We start from the raw sequence: 16,078 nt of genomic DNA, 5'->3' as shown, positions 1-16,078 counted from the left end.
CCGCAGCAGCAGCAGCTTGGGCAGTGCTCAGAGCAGCTGCTCCTCTAAGGCTCTTAGTTCGCTCTAAGAGCTGAGCGTTCTGAGCTGCTCCCGAGTGCTCACCGCCGTCACATCCCAGCCGTGCACACACCTACACCAGCAACTTCTATTTTCCTCCCGCAGCCGCTGCTTCCTTCAGCCGTGCGCTGCCCGTGGCGCTGCGGTGCCCGGGACGCGGAGCTCGGCCAGCTGCTGGCTGACCCTGGCTCCGGGCTGCAGGAGATGTGTCATCCCACGGGACGTGGGCAGCGCCCTGCTCAGAGGCACTGAAGCAGTCACTGAGGAGAGCATGAGAGCGAGGGGGCGATTTTTTGTGAAATTTGCCGCTTCTCATGTTCAGAACAGGAGTATGAGGGGGAGAGAGGGGAGGTCACCTATTTCTGACTGCGTTTTCAGTTTGCAGCTGTTTGTATCCGTCGCTTTTGCTTTGGTATGCTCAGATATGAGGTGATCTTCGCTGTGTTTTGCAGCCTAATTCCTGGCTTGAATTGGAAAAATATAACTTCACCCCCACACTCCTGCCCTGAACTTTAGAAAGATTATTTCCTCTCAAGCTACAGAAACTGCTGTTTGTTCTCCCTCAAAACTGGCCTATTTTCACAAAGAAGAACTTAGAAAAAAATCCCAAAAAATCAACAAAGAATTACGGAAGATCTGAGTGAACTTGGACCTTATGTGGTGTATTTTGGAAAGGAAAAAAGAAAAAAAGGAAAAAAAGAAAAAAGAAGTCTAAGAAAACATCAAGCAAGTGTTCAGTGTTTGCAAAGAGGTTGAGCCAACCCACAGTACTCCCTTCCAACCTTACCCATTCTGTGATTCTGGGATATGGGTTGGGAATTATAACAGCAGCTGTTTGTAACAGGGCAGGATGAAGACAGTCTGTCACTGGACAAGGCAGGAAAGGGAGTATCAAGAATGCTTTCTGGATGGCAAAGATTATGGGCTCCAGTGACAATGATAACAGCAAAACTGTTCTTCCACTGGAAGATAAATCTGTAAAGGAACTGGAGAAGAGCTAGGGAAAAAAAAAAAAAACTGAAAGGTGAACATAGCTACTTGACTGTAACTAAAGCAGCATATGGATCATTTTAGTAAACCAGATGCTTGCTTTAACGTATGCAGAGAGTACTAATTTGCCAGAGAATACATCACGCTTGCTCGGTTGGCTGTAGTGCAAAGAATGGCTTTCAGTGCCAAAATGTGCAGCTAATTAGTATCTGTGCAAATTGGTTTTATTTTGTAATTAAAATTATTTAAAATGTTTTCTTTCCTTCCAGGGATCTGAAATGGTTGTTACTTCCCCCCTTCCCCATCCCACCCCAGTTTTAAGTCCTTATTTATTTCCCAAATTAATTTTTCTCTCTTTGAGCTGTTCATACTATTCAGATACTCTAGTAAACACTCATGGGTAATACTTTTTAGTGAATAAAATAGTGTGGTTTTTTTCTTTTTGGATTTACTCTCCATGGTCTCAATGGCAGCTTTTTTTCTGAGGTGACTTTATAAGGCTTTTCTTCTGGCAAGCCTGGTTCAGATGTTACCAGAAGTTATGGTCTCACTCTGGTGTACCCAGGCCTGGGAAATCGTACTTTTGCAATCAAACATGATAGTTTTTGTGTTACTTTCAAAGGGTTTCTTATTTCCTTTCATCAGCCAGCTGATGAGTCAAATATGGAACTTGAATTCCATTACAATGTTTTCCTGTTTTGGATGGATAGTTACATTCTGCAACAAACCCAAGTGCTTTGTTTTGTTTAACTGCCTGAAAATGTCAGATGTATAGCTGTGTCCTGAGAAAATATGCAGCAGTTTTCATAAGAAAGATACTGGAAATATAAATGTCAGTCCACCTTATTGCATTCCTGAAGCTTGTGGGCAAAAACTTTATTCAAATATTTGTACACTCCTAAAGTTCATTTTTCATTGGATCTAGCATGCAGAAAGAGAAATGAAAAACGTCTTCCAGTTAAAGTCTCTCCTTACTGTTATGATTTCTTAGCTTAGATCTTTCTGCTTTACCTAAGGAACAACAACTTCCTTATTTCATAGCTCCTTTTTTGTGTTTTAACACCAAAGGTGATAATTTTCCTTTATCAAAGGAAAAACACAGAAAACAAAACCACCAACCAAAAACCCTTTAAAAAAAGAAAGAAGGAATTGAGAAGGGACTGCTGTCAGTTGGAGATGAGATGAACCTCTTGTTACAACTTTGAGTGATGCAAGGCAGAGTTCAATGTGTGCTGATAGATTGTAGAAGGCAACACAAATTCGAGTGTATGTGTGTAGTTAAAATAAAAATCAAGCATCTGTGCAACTGAAAGTGTACATATGTGTGTCTGGCTGACTGTTCTCCCTAAACTCTATTTTTGAAAATACATTGTACTTCTAAATGTTTTTTAGGCCTGAAGTGAACTTAGAGAAATACACAGGTTGCCTCAAAGACATTGAAATTTCAAGGACACCCTATAACATATTGAGCAGTCCTGACTTTGTTGGTCTAACCAAAGGATGCACACTAGAGGTTAGTCTGATTTCCATGTATTTTGGCCTTAATGTTTATGAATGTTTTCTGGTTTCTAATTTTATGGTACAGTAGATTAATTGTATATGGTATATTCCTTGGGATGGGAATCTAACCTTAAAATCCAGTTACATTTAAGAGAAAGAAAGATGAGTAAGTCTGATCAGCAAGTAGACCAATTTTTCAGATCCTGCCTTCTTGGAGAGTGTCCCTGGCCACTTGTGATATCCCTATCTCCAAAGGGTAGGATTTTCTGAACTGCTTAGCAATGGTTTAGCTTTGTTTCAACTGACTAAAATGGTAATTACTGTCATTAATGAAGGTAGGCATTGACAACACTGCAAAAATTAAAAAAAAAATCTGATGCACATAAAACACATGGATTTAATTTTTTTAATTGTTATTATAAAGTCATTCACTCTATAAAACCTCAGGTATAAATATTTACTGTCATGAGCTGGAAGGCACATTTCTTACTGATCACTAAGAATGCGCAAAATTCGTGTTGTTATTTTAGCTTTAAATGCATCTGTTTTCAGTTGTTGATGCTTGCAATTAACAGCCTTTCAGTGCATATAGAATTCAAGGAATCTGATCTGAAATTTGGGAGAGAATTTAGTAATTTTCCATGGAAAAGTCTTTTTCTACAAAAAAAACCCCAAAACTTCCACTGACATATGTGTCCCAATGAATAGTTTGTATTTCTTCCCTGGAAATCTCTACTTCATAAGATAGTTTTGCAAGCAGATGGAGGATATCCATCAGACACCATATATACCATATATCTGATGGATACCATATATCTGATATTCCATATCAGATACTTTATCAGGAAATCCAAATGAATTGTTATTCCGATGCTCTCCAGTTTCATCTTTTTTTTCTACAAAACGTTAAAACTTTACTTTGAACAGCAACTGGAACTTGTCCAGGCCAAAAAAAGACAAAGGCCCTATTTTGCTGTGTTTATCCATTGTACCTTTGGCCTTCATCAGAGCAAAAAGTACACTACAGTAGGACTCTCAGGTGAGATATTAGACTAGATTTGTTATGAGATCCGTATTTTCAAGTTTGTGGTAAAGCTAAATTGTAAACAAGCAGATTGTTCAAATGCTTTTAAATTTTACAGATTTGACTTCAGAAGAAAATAGAGAGGTACATATTTATGATTTATAGTATATTCTTTCTGAAACAGAAAAGAAGGATAGTTGTGTGTATTATCTTTTGTTGCTATGAATCTTAGGAAGTACTTTGCCTTTCACATTATTTTGTAACACTTGAGGTTTCAGAGTATGAAATCTAATTGGATTAACCCTTTTCTTGGGGAAATAAATAAAATATTCTAATTTTACAAAACAAGACGTAGGAAAATTAAAAAAGAGTGAAGCAAAAGTAAAGGATAAAGACTGGATATGTGTTCAATCATTAAAATGTCCTCAGATTTCAGAGAAAGGTAGGCACCACCAGCAATTATTTTATCTGGCATAATTTTTTATTTCTAGACCTGGAAAAATTTCTGCTGTACTGCAAAAATGGCAAACTACTTAAGAAAAAGTCACTGTTTCTAATGATTGGTCTTCCACATCTGGAAGAATACATGAGTTGGCAGTGATGACAGAAAATCTTTTGGAGTATGCACTGACTTATTATTTGATGACATATTCTACTCTTTAAATTGTGTTAATGGGTAACAGTGTCTGAAGAGCTGGGCCATGTGCAACAAGTGCTTCATTTATGACTCTGAGTAACCAAGAAAGCAGTGGTGCTTAGTGAAGTAATGAATATTAATGAAAAGTATTCTCTCAGCACATCTGACAAATAATAGTTTATGTTCATATTGGGGTTTATTACCTATTGCATGGATTTAAAAGCAAACTCCAACTGTATTAACTCAATGGAAAATACATATATAAAATAAAAACAGCCTTGAGCAGTTATTTTTAATCCAAGAGGATATATTGACATAAAACTGGAACTTTCCCTTTCTGTAAGACAGGATTCCACAAATACCATAATGATGCCAGATGTAAACAGATAAACTAAAAGTGTTTGCAGAACACTTTGAGGAATAAATTGCTAACTGTTTGTTATTACTTTCCATCTTTTCACAGTTCAGAGATCTTCCTGTGCATTCATAATGTTGCTTTTAATTCTACTAATGCACTTTCCTGTCCTTTCCTTCCTACAGAACATTCACACAGTCAGCTTCTCCAAGCCAGGTTTTGTGGAACTGCAACCAGTCTCCTTTGATGTGGGCACAGAAATCAATCTCTCCTTCAGCACCAGGAATGAGTCTGGGATCATCTTGTTTGGCACAAGTGGCACAATTATTCCTCCCAGGAGAAAGCGCAGGCACTCTGCAAGGAAAGCTGCTCCCCTGAAGAGAAAGCGCAGGCAGACAGGACATGTAAGAGATTAAAAAAATAAAGATTAAAGATTAAAAAATATTAAAAAAACCCTCACAATTCTACTGAACTGGCAGAGTTTGTTTCAAGACACTGTCAGATGTTTATGCTTAAGTTAAAATTCAGATATTTGGAATAAATTATTTCTAGTGTCATCCTTCATCCGATGAAGAATCTAATAGAAGTTCAGAATTGGTTTTTTTGTCTTGGAGAAATTGTTTCTCTTACAGATTTACTGTCATGTATCCATTGCTTGTTGCTAAGCAGCAGATTTGGTTTTCTATTATATTCCATGTTGGGTTTTTTTAACCAAACCCAAATATTAGAAAATACTGTTCTTCACTCATTTTGAGGACTACTTATGCACTATTAATACTTGGAATCTCTCTCAATCCTGTTCATAGAGACATAAATGAGTATTATTCTAATTTCCCTGAGACCATAAAAAAAAAAGTGGTGAACACAGTGAAATTGTTAGAAATTATTCGAGTCTTGATTAAATCTTGATTAAAATCCTGACAGGCACACTACAACAACAATAAACAGATTGTGTTGATGCATTCTTTGTTCAGGACTTCTGGGAAGTGATATTTCATTATTCTCCTTTCTGGCTGTTTTGGAAGAGAGCTCTTGGTGACCTGGAGTAACACACTCCAGGGACAGCACATTGTAATGGCTCACCTGGATGACATTATCTTCAGGTTAGGGGCTCCTTCATTTCCCAGCTCTTCAGGTCACAGAGGTGAACATGACCTCTTATTGCCATATTAACTGGAGTTTAGATCCTGAAATCTGCTACAATATGATACTGGTGCTGGAGTAACTACTGGCATGATTTGCCAGCCCTCCAAACACAGAACTCAAGCTGAAATCAATGCAGTTCAGGGCTTGATGAGTTTAAGAGCAGGTCCTGTAACATCATAAATGAGAAGAATTGTAGGTTAGAAGTCCCCATCCTTCCCTGAAAATAGATAGAGAGTTAAATCTTCTGTTGACATTTTCCATCATGACCTCATCTTACCCCTTCCCCATTATAAAAATGCTGGAGTCTGAGCACAGCAGCAGAACTGAAAGAGCAGTGTCTTGTCTACAGTGAGCACATGAGCAGCCAGTGTAAGACAATAAAACATACACATTAATGTAAAACTAAGTGAAATCATTTCTTTCCAAATATGACTTATCTTTTCACTCCAACATGTACCTTGCAGGCCTACTATGCTGTGTTCCTGAACCGAGGTCGGCTGGAAGTGCACGTCTCCACTGGGATCCGGGATCCGCACAGGATCACCGTCAGACCCGAGGCTGGCGAGTTTCACGACGGCAGAGCACATTCCATCCGGATAGAGCGAGCTGGAGGGTAACACATACCTGCAAGTGCTACAGGCCACACAGCAGAGCTAATCCAACAAAGCTAATGTGTTCATGGCTTTGGCAGTCCATGTAAATGCTTCTTCTGAGACAAAAAGTTTCATTCCATCATTATCCAGAAATTCTTAGAAATAAGTTTCTGAGAGTCATTCTTGTTCTGAAGAGCTGGTTTACATGCTTTTGTAGGCTACCAGCCTGTTTCTCCAGACTTGTGTTTGCCTGAAATGGCATCTTTAATCTTCTGATTCTTTGCAAATATATTTTATAAAAGGATCTGTGGGTGAGAAATTCTGCCATGGTGCAGTAAATCTCCTTTTCAGGACATACAGAAAAATACCATTTTCAAAGTGTTCAAACTGCAACAGCACAGCAGCCTGTAGCCTTTTTGAGATGCCATGTGCTAGACACAGTGGTGCCCAGCTAAATGTGGCAAAACAATGAAAACACAGTCCCACTTTTCTTATTGGAAAAGCCATCACAGACCTTCTCAGACCATGTTGTTTTACACTGAATTTCACTTGAATTTCTTTGCCCTTTTTCAGACATTTTAAAACCTTCTTATTACACTTCACCATTCAGAAAGTGATTAGAAACAGCACTACTCTAGCGTGTAGAACTCAGGCAGCCAATAATATTTGTGGCCTGGAATAGCCCTTGTTCCAAGCAGGGTTTGTTATGGACATTTGAACAAATGTGTACATTCTCTACAGACATTTGTTGCATTAGTGCACTATGCACAATGTTCTGTGTTGTTAAAAGAAATCAGGAAGAAGATGCGACATCCAACGTGTTACAAAAGGCACTTATCCACTTCACCCTCTTACCCCCACAACAATGAAGCTTTCTTGACCAGCCATTCCTGTCTAGTCCCCAGGTGCCCTTCTGTCCTCTCTGTAGTTTGCTTTCCTTTCTGTATAATTTTCTGACTGAATTTCTATTGTATTGCTAAAAAGCCTCTCACAAATAATGCCTCCAGTCAATAAGACTCCTCTACTTCGATGACTAGGTCAAAGTCAAACTGTAAATGCTTTGGGAAAAAATAGTTTTTTAGGAAATGGATGACTGCAATTTGTGATACATTTTGTGTCACTGTGACAGAACACAAATATGCAGATGATAATAAAAAGCTCTAAGTAACAAAGTAAATTATTTTATGCAGTGCTGTAGCCAGTACACTTAGCTTGACCTTATGAGGTTGCATGTGAGAGTACATCAAGGCAAAAGTGCTGTACAATGCCATCCAGTGATGGTGCTTGTTCAGATGAGACCTCTGTGTTTTCAAAGTAGCTTTGTTACAAAACAAATGCCTGAACTCTGAAGTTTTTGTAGCCTGAAATATGAAAAGACATAAATTATTATTAACCCTTCCTCTGCTCATCATGATCTCAAGCTTTTTTTTTTAAAATGTTTTCTGTGAAAACTCTGCAGAGACATAATTGTCCATATGATTATGAAAAATGATATTGTTGAAGACTAATGTACATCATTGCAGGCTGATTTTGGGTCAAATCAGCTTGGACCCAAAATGCTTATGATGATTAGCGATGGCTAAAACGCAGCAGCAAAAAGGATAACTTGAGTCTTGACAATCTGACTTCCCTACACTTCCTCTGAAGGCAGAGAAGGGAAATGTCCTCTCTGGGACACTTCATGGAACCTAAATTAGTCTTTTTCTCTGAACTGCTTCCAGAGAAATCTCCCTCCTTCTGTTTCCACTGCCAAAGGGACTGGTAGATATCATAGGGATTGTCCTTTTAATAACTGCTTTCTCTAACCCTTTGAAAAATTAATCACATTTCTTGCTCTGAAGCTTTCCAAACCAAATTAATTCATCCAAAACTATGAGGAAACTGGACAATTTAGACATAGTACAGCACTTAAATAATTCAGGTGCTTAAGTCACTGTCCATTTTTTTCTAGGATGTGTGTAAATAACAAAGCCAAGCATTTTGTATTTGAAAACAGGTCTCTTTTCAATAAGCATTTTCAATATTAAGTTGCTTGCATTTGTAGTTATAGTTAAGAAAGAATATCAGAGTTCAATATAATTTTGCAGTTGACAAAAGGGAATTTATTTGCCAGAGACTGATTAGTCAGGCAGTGGTGCTGCAGAGGCTCCTACCTTCCTCTCTTCAGCCTTAACAGTAACCATGGGACTGCTTTGTCTTTTGCTTGTGCCACGTGAAGTACCCATTGGAATGAATTATAGCACCTGTATTGGTACATTGTGAACAATCAGCAGTTTTCCTCCTCTGCCACCTCCGCCAGAAGAAGCTATGAGATCTTTAAAAAGTGTGCTGTATGTCTGCCATCAATCCTGCAGTCAGAGCAGTCTGGTTGTGCCCTGGCAAGAAGATAATAAGGAAATAGGGAGTCCAAACAAAATGTGACCTCGTGCTGTTCCCATCCTGCTGAGCTCTAGATGATTATATCTACCATCACAGTACAGCCAGCTCAGCCCTTACTGTGTCTGTATTGCCTCACCACAACCACTTCTTCTTATGCAGCCACAGTCTGACATTATCACCCCTACACAGCACAGTTTTGCCAGGCTTTGTCAAACAGCTACCAAGGAGGCACAGCAGCAGCTGAAACCCTTCTAGCGGTTAATATGCATTTAATGTGAGCTGCCAATTACATAGTTTGAGTTGCTCATTGTTACAGCTGGTGTAGGAGTAAACGGGGCTTGCAAGGGGGTGATTTCAATACAAGCAATAACCAGTGTAAAATATATATTTCTTTGCTTTCAAATCTTTTCCACAGGATATTCAGTGTTCAAGTCGATGAAGACAAAGTCCAGACTCAGAGGTTGCCATCAGACCTGCCCATCTCTGTTAAGAAACTCTTTGTAGGGGGTACATCTTCTCAGTTTCACACTGCACCTCTCAGAAGCATACCACCATTTGAGGGCTGTATATGGAATCTTGTCATTAATGCCACGTAAGTCTCAATGATGCCAAAAAATGTTCAGTTAATGAGATCTGGTTGAACTGCCTTGGAAAGTTTATTGTTGCAACTAATCATACTAGCAGCAAATCCTAGAATATGATCTGTTTTCTTTATATGCCATTCCTTTTTTTTTTGTCTACAGTATATGCTCCATAGGCTGTGCAATTAATGAGCTGTTTTACAGACAAGCCAACACTGTCTGTTTATCCATGAAATCACAGAAATTCAGCGGTAACACTGCAGTAAGATGTACATCAGTGATAGGTATTTATGGTGTACTATAACACTTTATTTTAGGTAAGGGTGACTTCCAAGAGAAGTCAAAATTCTGAGAACCGCCATGGGAATCAATTTACTTTGTGGAAAGTGCAGTAATCTGGAAGGAGCATTTGAGTAAAAGGAAAGGTAATGGTGAATAAAATAAAACCTCTATAAAAGTTTCCATCTAAATCTTTCTTTCACATGTCTGACACACCTAAATTAGGATTTTATTGCTCCACATCAGAGTAAATGGCATCTCTGTAATACCATTGAAGCTACATAGGCCTGTGAAGTTTGCCACAGAGGATGCCTGTCTCTCTGCACTGACTGTAGGAAGAAAAGCCGATGGTCACTATCACCTCTAGTTTAAGTGTCTTGCTTCTGTACCTGTAGCTACCTGTACAGGGCAGGATGAGTCCTGGCTTTTGTGTCCTGTGAAGTGAAATTACACTGCAGCATATAGTTCTTCTTTATAAATGGGTGATATAAAGGCAGAAAAACTAATAACAGACATCGCTCTTCTTGTGTGTTCTCAGCCCCATGGACTTTGCTCAGCCTGTGTCCTTTGAAAATGCGGATATTGGCCGATGTCCCACACTAGAACCAGAAGTTAGGCCAGCTGAGGATGAAGATAAACCAACTCGTGCAACAGTTCTGGTCCAACCTGAACCAGACACTAATGGGGAGAAAGAAGGGCCAAGAATCCCTCCTGCTTCTCCTTCTCCAACACCATCTCTATCGTCAGCACTTGTAAGTTTAAATCACTTCAGTCAGATAGAGTCTGAAAAGTTTCTTTTCCCAGGCAGAATTGAAAAGCTATTCAAGAATAATGAAGCACTTTGCCACAAAAATAGTGACAATTCAACATGATACTGTAAATGAACACCATGTTACAGGTCAGTAAAACCTGTGGATAAGGGAAAACTGGCTGATATCATTTGCTTGGATTATCACAACAGTAATTTAAAGAACTATATAGTTTTAGAAATATCTTTGGCTTGCATGCTTAGCTGTAAACCCTTACACTTCAGGGTGTAAGCCAAGCAATATTTTCTTGGGGTTGGAAGGGAAATCTTCCCATGGGAAATCCATTTCATTATGATATTTCTTGTGCTGGTCTCTGATGCACATGATAGCAGTCATGTCAATGATGTGATGAAGAAAAAGATAAACCAGGAGGCCTATTCAATATGGCAATTCCTCCACTGCTATTTTATAACTTCAGTCAGGAGAATTACAAAATGAAACCCCAGTCACTGCTAAATTGAGCTCAACTGTTGTTACCAGAAATAAACAGTGAGGTAGTGGCAAGCAATCTTATACAACAAAATTTAAGGAAGAAACTCCTTGTCACACAAGTTTAGTAGTTTTATAAGCTGATGGAACATTTTACTGTTCACAAACATATGTTTACACATCTGAATATTAAAATGAATAATACATACACCAGAAGATGTTTTTGAGGGGAAAACTATTTGTATTTTGTTAGACCTGAATACAACTGACAGGTTTATGCAGGCTATATATAGTTTAGTATGAGTGAGATTTCAAAATGTTGTGAAAAGCTCCACATTCCCCAGTTAGGAACCTGTTTGCATTATTGGAATTTTCACTTCAATAGTAATGAGATGGTTTCAAGAAGCTAAATTTTATTTGAGATGCATGACCACTTTTGTTGGCCAGTATATATGGCACAGCTTTATCTAGAAAGACTTATCAGGTATTACTGAAATCTCCACATCACATGCATGGAAATGGGAGCCTTGGGATCAAGGTAGGCAAGCTCCATCTCAGTTACCACCGTGCCCCAAGCCCCACAGTTACAGACACCGGCCTCTCAATGCTCTGGGCAGCGGCTGTGACTCGTTCCCACAAGGTGGAGTAGTTGTAGCACCAGGGCTCCCATGCAGCTTTTCTGTTGGAATTCAAAGAAAATTTGCTGTACAGTAAGGCTACTGTGGAAAGATAAGGAACCAGGCAACAAGGTAAAAAGGATTATCCTGTTTAATGCTCACTGTGAAGGAATGCAGTTGTTCTTAGAAACAAATCTGTTGTCCTTAAAAACAAATAAAGAAACAAACCACAGAAGAGCATGAAAGAGTAAGTGCACACTTCCTAAGACTATAAACACTAACTTTTAAAATAGCAAAGTGGAGAGGAATAGATCTACTCATTAATATCAGAAGCTAGTCCCATTCCAACTAGGTGAGTTTTGTATATCACGTATCTAGAGCGGTGATAATTTAAAACAGGAATTCTAAATAAAACACCATTACTCCCCTTCTGTCTTGGAAATACTGAAACTGTTTTAGTATGCTAAAGATTTGAAACTATTTTAAATAAGACAAGCTTTTGGATAGCTGTTACATTCATATTAGTGAGTTCTTCAAAGCATTTTTAAGGGGACTGTTGCAAAAAAGTAACTACAGTCTGGTAATGAGATAACACTCATATAAGGTGGCACTCACTACAGTAAATTATACAGAATCTCAGTGTAGAAGGACTGCATATGGAAAATGTACAACAGAAAAAGTATTTTCATGTAGGAGGCTTGAATAACTTATATGCTCTATTTGAGTACTTTTAGGACCATTTTTATCTACATGCATCCATCTGCATGTAAAAGGGGAGGGCAGTTGCATCGTGAATGAGGGAAAAACCTATCCTGTACTAAAGTCAAGACAAGATCCATAAGTAGGACAGTTGGGAAGTACACCAGCCACCAGTCTGCTGCTGCTGCTGCTTTCTGTGAATGCCAGAGTGTTCCTCAACACTGGGTAACTGCTGCTTCTGCCTCACATTGTTCCCTGCTCCTCAGGGCTCGCTTGCTGCTGACACGAAGAGCGCCAGCCTTTCTTCTCCCTTTGACTCCATGATGGTACTGCCCATTTCTGATCCATGCATTTCTGCCCTCTGTTATTAATAGCATGCAGTGAACTGTGGGGACTGCTTCAGTGCTTTTTCTACTAATTGCTTTCTTTGTAATTACTAATACAGCAAATGAGAATATGGAGAATGTGTGACAGTCCACCGGTGGCCTTTTCTGCTCTTCATTTCCACTGCCATACACACTGAGCTTCTTGACCTACCAATCAAGTCCCTGACGTCTTATAAGACTGAAGTGCAGTGCAGCTCAAGAGTTCAGTCTCTCATGTAATGTGGGACATTATTAAGCAGCCAGGACACATTAAGGCCATTACTCAAAAAGCAAAGCTGAGATATTCTAATACAGGCTGGTGACCCGTGCTTAGGGCACAGTCTGGTGAAAGCTGTAAACCTGGCTATCCTTAGATAAAACAAAAGCAGACACAGGCTTGTGAATAAAATATGGATTTTTTTAAACATGCCCTAGTGCTTTTGTTTTTCCTTTTGCTGACTTTTCATGATGAATGCTTACTATTATAAGTAGTTATTAGCAAACAATCACTGTATGCTGTGATTCCAGCCACCATGGTGTGTTGGATACTCTCCCACACTCCTTACCCTTTCTTACAGTCACCCTGCTGGAGTGAAGAAAAACTTCAGTGTTTACTGGTGCTGAGGAGCAGCTTGTGTTAGAGTCAGACCCTTTACTAACATATACCAGCCTAGGATTAAATTTACTGTCAGAATATATCCTTTTACCATGTAAAAGTGTGCCAGAGAAAGGTGTGTGTATGTGTTTTCCAATTCTTTCCAGTACCAATTGTTATTCCCTATCTTTAAATTTTAGCAAGCTCAATGTAATTGAAGGTATTATATGCATGGTATTGTCATTAGCTTAATTGTTAGACTTCTAGATAAGCCTGTAAATCTTAAAATAATTGAAAATTTTACCCTGAATTATGGGAATATGATTTGTTTTTTTCTTTTTGATGATCACTGGAAGACTGGTATTATACATTCATACCCCTGCTTGGTCCTGGTGAATTTTCCCTGTTTTTTTCCCTCCATTGCATATTGATGTATCAATTGTTCTTGTCATAATGCATGGTGTTCTACTCTGTCATAGTCAAACCAGAGCATTTATTATGCAAAACTATATTTTAGAGGTGTTCTATACTGTTGTGAAGATCTTTGTGATGTGTGAAAGCAAAAAATATTACTGAAAAACTGAGTGAGAGAGGGAAATAAATTTCCTCTTTGCAGTTTAAATCTCTGGGCTTAAGTCACTCATGACATTTTCAAACTATTTCAGAGAAAGAACTCTGTCAGGAAGCCACTGCATCTTGTGCTTTGCAGGCCCCCGCTGAGTCAGGGCTCAAATAAGAGACTGTCACCAATCCAAAATGATAGCAGCCACAGTGCTTAAAAACAGAGCTTGCAGCTATCAAAGTTTGTTTCTTTCCCGGCGGTATTGTCCGATATTTTGTTGAGTTAGATCCTATGAGTAGTTTCCTCACAATACTCTCAGTGGGAGGCAAAAGCCAGACATGAGTCGAAGCTGGTAATTATCATGGTCTCACATTGCCCCAGGCACTCCTATACAAGAGCTTTAGGACCAGAGATTAAAAGACCTGGTGAAATTAAAACGAGAAAATTATAGTGGGCAGAAGATACTTTACCTTGCATTGTTGCACCACTTGAAGATTAATAGAAGTGGAACGACAGGGAGGGGTTTGTTTCTTTACAAGCTGGGTAATGTCTCTACATTGGACAGCTGGGGGATTTCAACAGCTGTTACATCTATCCATCAGTTATTCAGATTCCCTGGTTGTTTGTGGGGGCCTTCCAACAGCACCAGGAGAAACAACAGCACTTTAAGCAAAGAATACAGTTGTAAAACAATATAAAGACGTAAAATGAAGGACTCATTGACAGCTGCAGGATCTGAAACTACTTTTAATTCATTATTTTTAAGGTGACTGGATTTCAAGTTGACAACAAAGCATCCCTTTAAAACATAAATCTTGTTTCATTTCTGTAAGAGAGCATCCTACTGTGTAAAACTCAGTTATGTGAGCTAAGAGTACACTGAACTGCCTGGAAATCACTTAAGATTCTTGTAAATGTCCACTGGTGAAAGCATGAAAGCAGCAATGTTCAAATATTACTTTTATTTGCTTTTACAGCTATCTTAATGAGCTCTGCTTTTATACCAAGTTCCTGTCAGACTGCTTTATAACTTTAGCTAGTGTGATGAGACATCAGCCCACTGGAATATTGCAGGGCCAGTCTCTTGACTAGGTACAATAGTCTCAGTCCTGAGCAGCTGGGAGACTCCCAGCACATGCGCAGCTGAGACAGACACAAAATATGAAGTTTGCATGATTGTTGTGTATTTTGCAGGATTCCTGTGCTGCTGACACAGAACCAGCTATTTTACAAGGTGGCAAGCAGTTTGGTCTTTCAAGGAACAGCCACATTGCAGTTGCATTTGATGACACCAAGGTGAAAAACAGGTATGTTGTTTGTTTCAGCAATGAGTTTTGATGGAATAGTGTCAAAATAAAATGCCCCTCCCAATTCTCTCAAAGGTATCTCCCAAAACTATGGACATAATCTGAAAAGATCACATGCCAAGATTAATTCATTTCATTAAGCATACCTAAAAAAGCATTAAGGTATAAAATCTAGGCAATGAAATGCCCACCTAAGTAGCTCTCACAAATGGAAACAAGTTACCTCTTTGCTTGTAAAGGTTTGGGCACACACAGATCCCAGACTGATTTCCTAAAAACCAGAGTAATGGAATCAGGTTGTGTAACTGATTTCAATGGCTTTTTCAGAGGAAAGTTTTTTCTTCAGTAACTGCATAATTTCTTTTAATAAGGAATTTTTTTTTCCTTTCCTCCAATAGTTAAGATCAATCTTGCACAGTAAGAAGGAAAAATGATATCACTACCCCGAAGTAGTAGTGATATACTACTATATACACTATATGCATATAGCTGTTGACATGCAAAGGAATTCCATCAACTGTTTATAAAAATGCAACTTTTTTCAATGGATTTGTGAAGATAGAATTTGTTCGTTGTTGTTTTCTTTTTGTTCTGCAGGCACATGGTCATTAACAAATGTGTCATGACACATCACTAAGCAATTTTGCTGCTTATATTTTCCAAATCCATTAGCCCCATGCTTATTTATCCCTATAAAGATGTTGTACCACATATGCTAATTTTAGAAAACTAGGAATGATCCTGGACTGATCATTTTCATGCAATGATTTTTCATTTATATTATCAGCTGCTTTCAGGTTCTGACTTTGCAGCTCAGCTTGAGCAAAGTTAGTGATGTGTTGCCAGTGCAACTTTAGCATTAGAAAATCTAAATAATTTCTTCACAGGTTCTTTGCTGTTGAGGAGGTTCTCAACAATACCATTCTGTCCAAGGGGTCATTGGGTTTGCTCAGACACAGCCTCATTTTCTCTTGGGAGAGATCAGAATAAGTGTTTTATATCCTCATTGTAAACTCTTCTGTCTGCATCTTTAAAAGTTTTGCAACCTGTCTTCAGGCAATACGACTCATTAGAAACTCAACATTTGCCAGCTGTCACTGCAGCTCTCTCCTCTTTGTGAGCATTATGTGTGTGGATGATGGATAACGCTGCTG

At 38.7% G+C, this 16,078-nt stretch overlaps 1 protein-coding gene across 1 annotated transcript in view; it reads left to right on the top strand.

The window, feature by feature from the left end:
- Nucleotides 1–16,078, top strand: part of LAMA2 (laminin subunit alpha 2) — a 334,914-nt gene that overhangs the window by 308,370 nt on the left and 10,466 nt on the right. Inside the window, exons 53-58 of the mRNA XM_054514228.1 lie at nucleotides 2,440–2,560; nucleotides 4,749–4,967; nucleotides 6,174–6,322; nucleotides 9,097–9,273; nucleotides 10,080–10,293; nucleotides 14,812–14,924. Coding sequence (XP_054370203.1) covers nucleotides 2,440–2,560; nucleotides 4,749–4,967; nucleotides 6,174–6,322; nucleotides 9,097–9,273; nucleotides 10,080–10,293; nucleotides 14,812–14,924 — 993 coding nt within the window. The remainder of the gene's footprint in view (nucleotides 1–2,439; nucleotides 2,561–4,748; nucleotides 4,968–6,173; nucleotides 6,323–9,096; nucleotides 9,274–10,079; nucleotides 10,294–14,811; nucleotides 14,925–16,078) is intronic.

This window comes from Molothrus ater, chromosome 3, assembly GCF_012460135.2.
Source record: "Molothrus ater isolate BHLD 08-10-18 breed brown headed cowbird chromosome 3, BPBGC_Mater_1.1, whole genome shotgun sequence".
In the NCBI taxonomy this organism is placed as follows: domain Eukaryota; kingdom Metazoa; phylum Chordata; class Aves; order Passeriformes; family Icteridae; genus Molothrus; species Molothrus ater.
The sequence above is the reverse complement of the archived record's forward strand: the minus strand, read 5'-3'. Positions and strand labels throughout refer to the sequence as shown.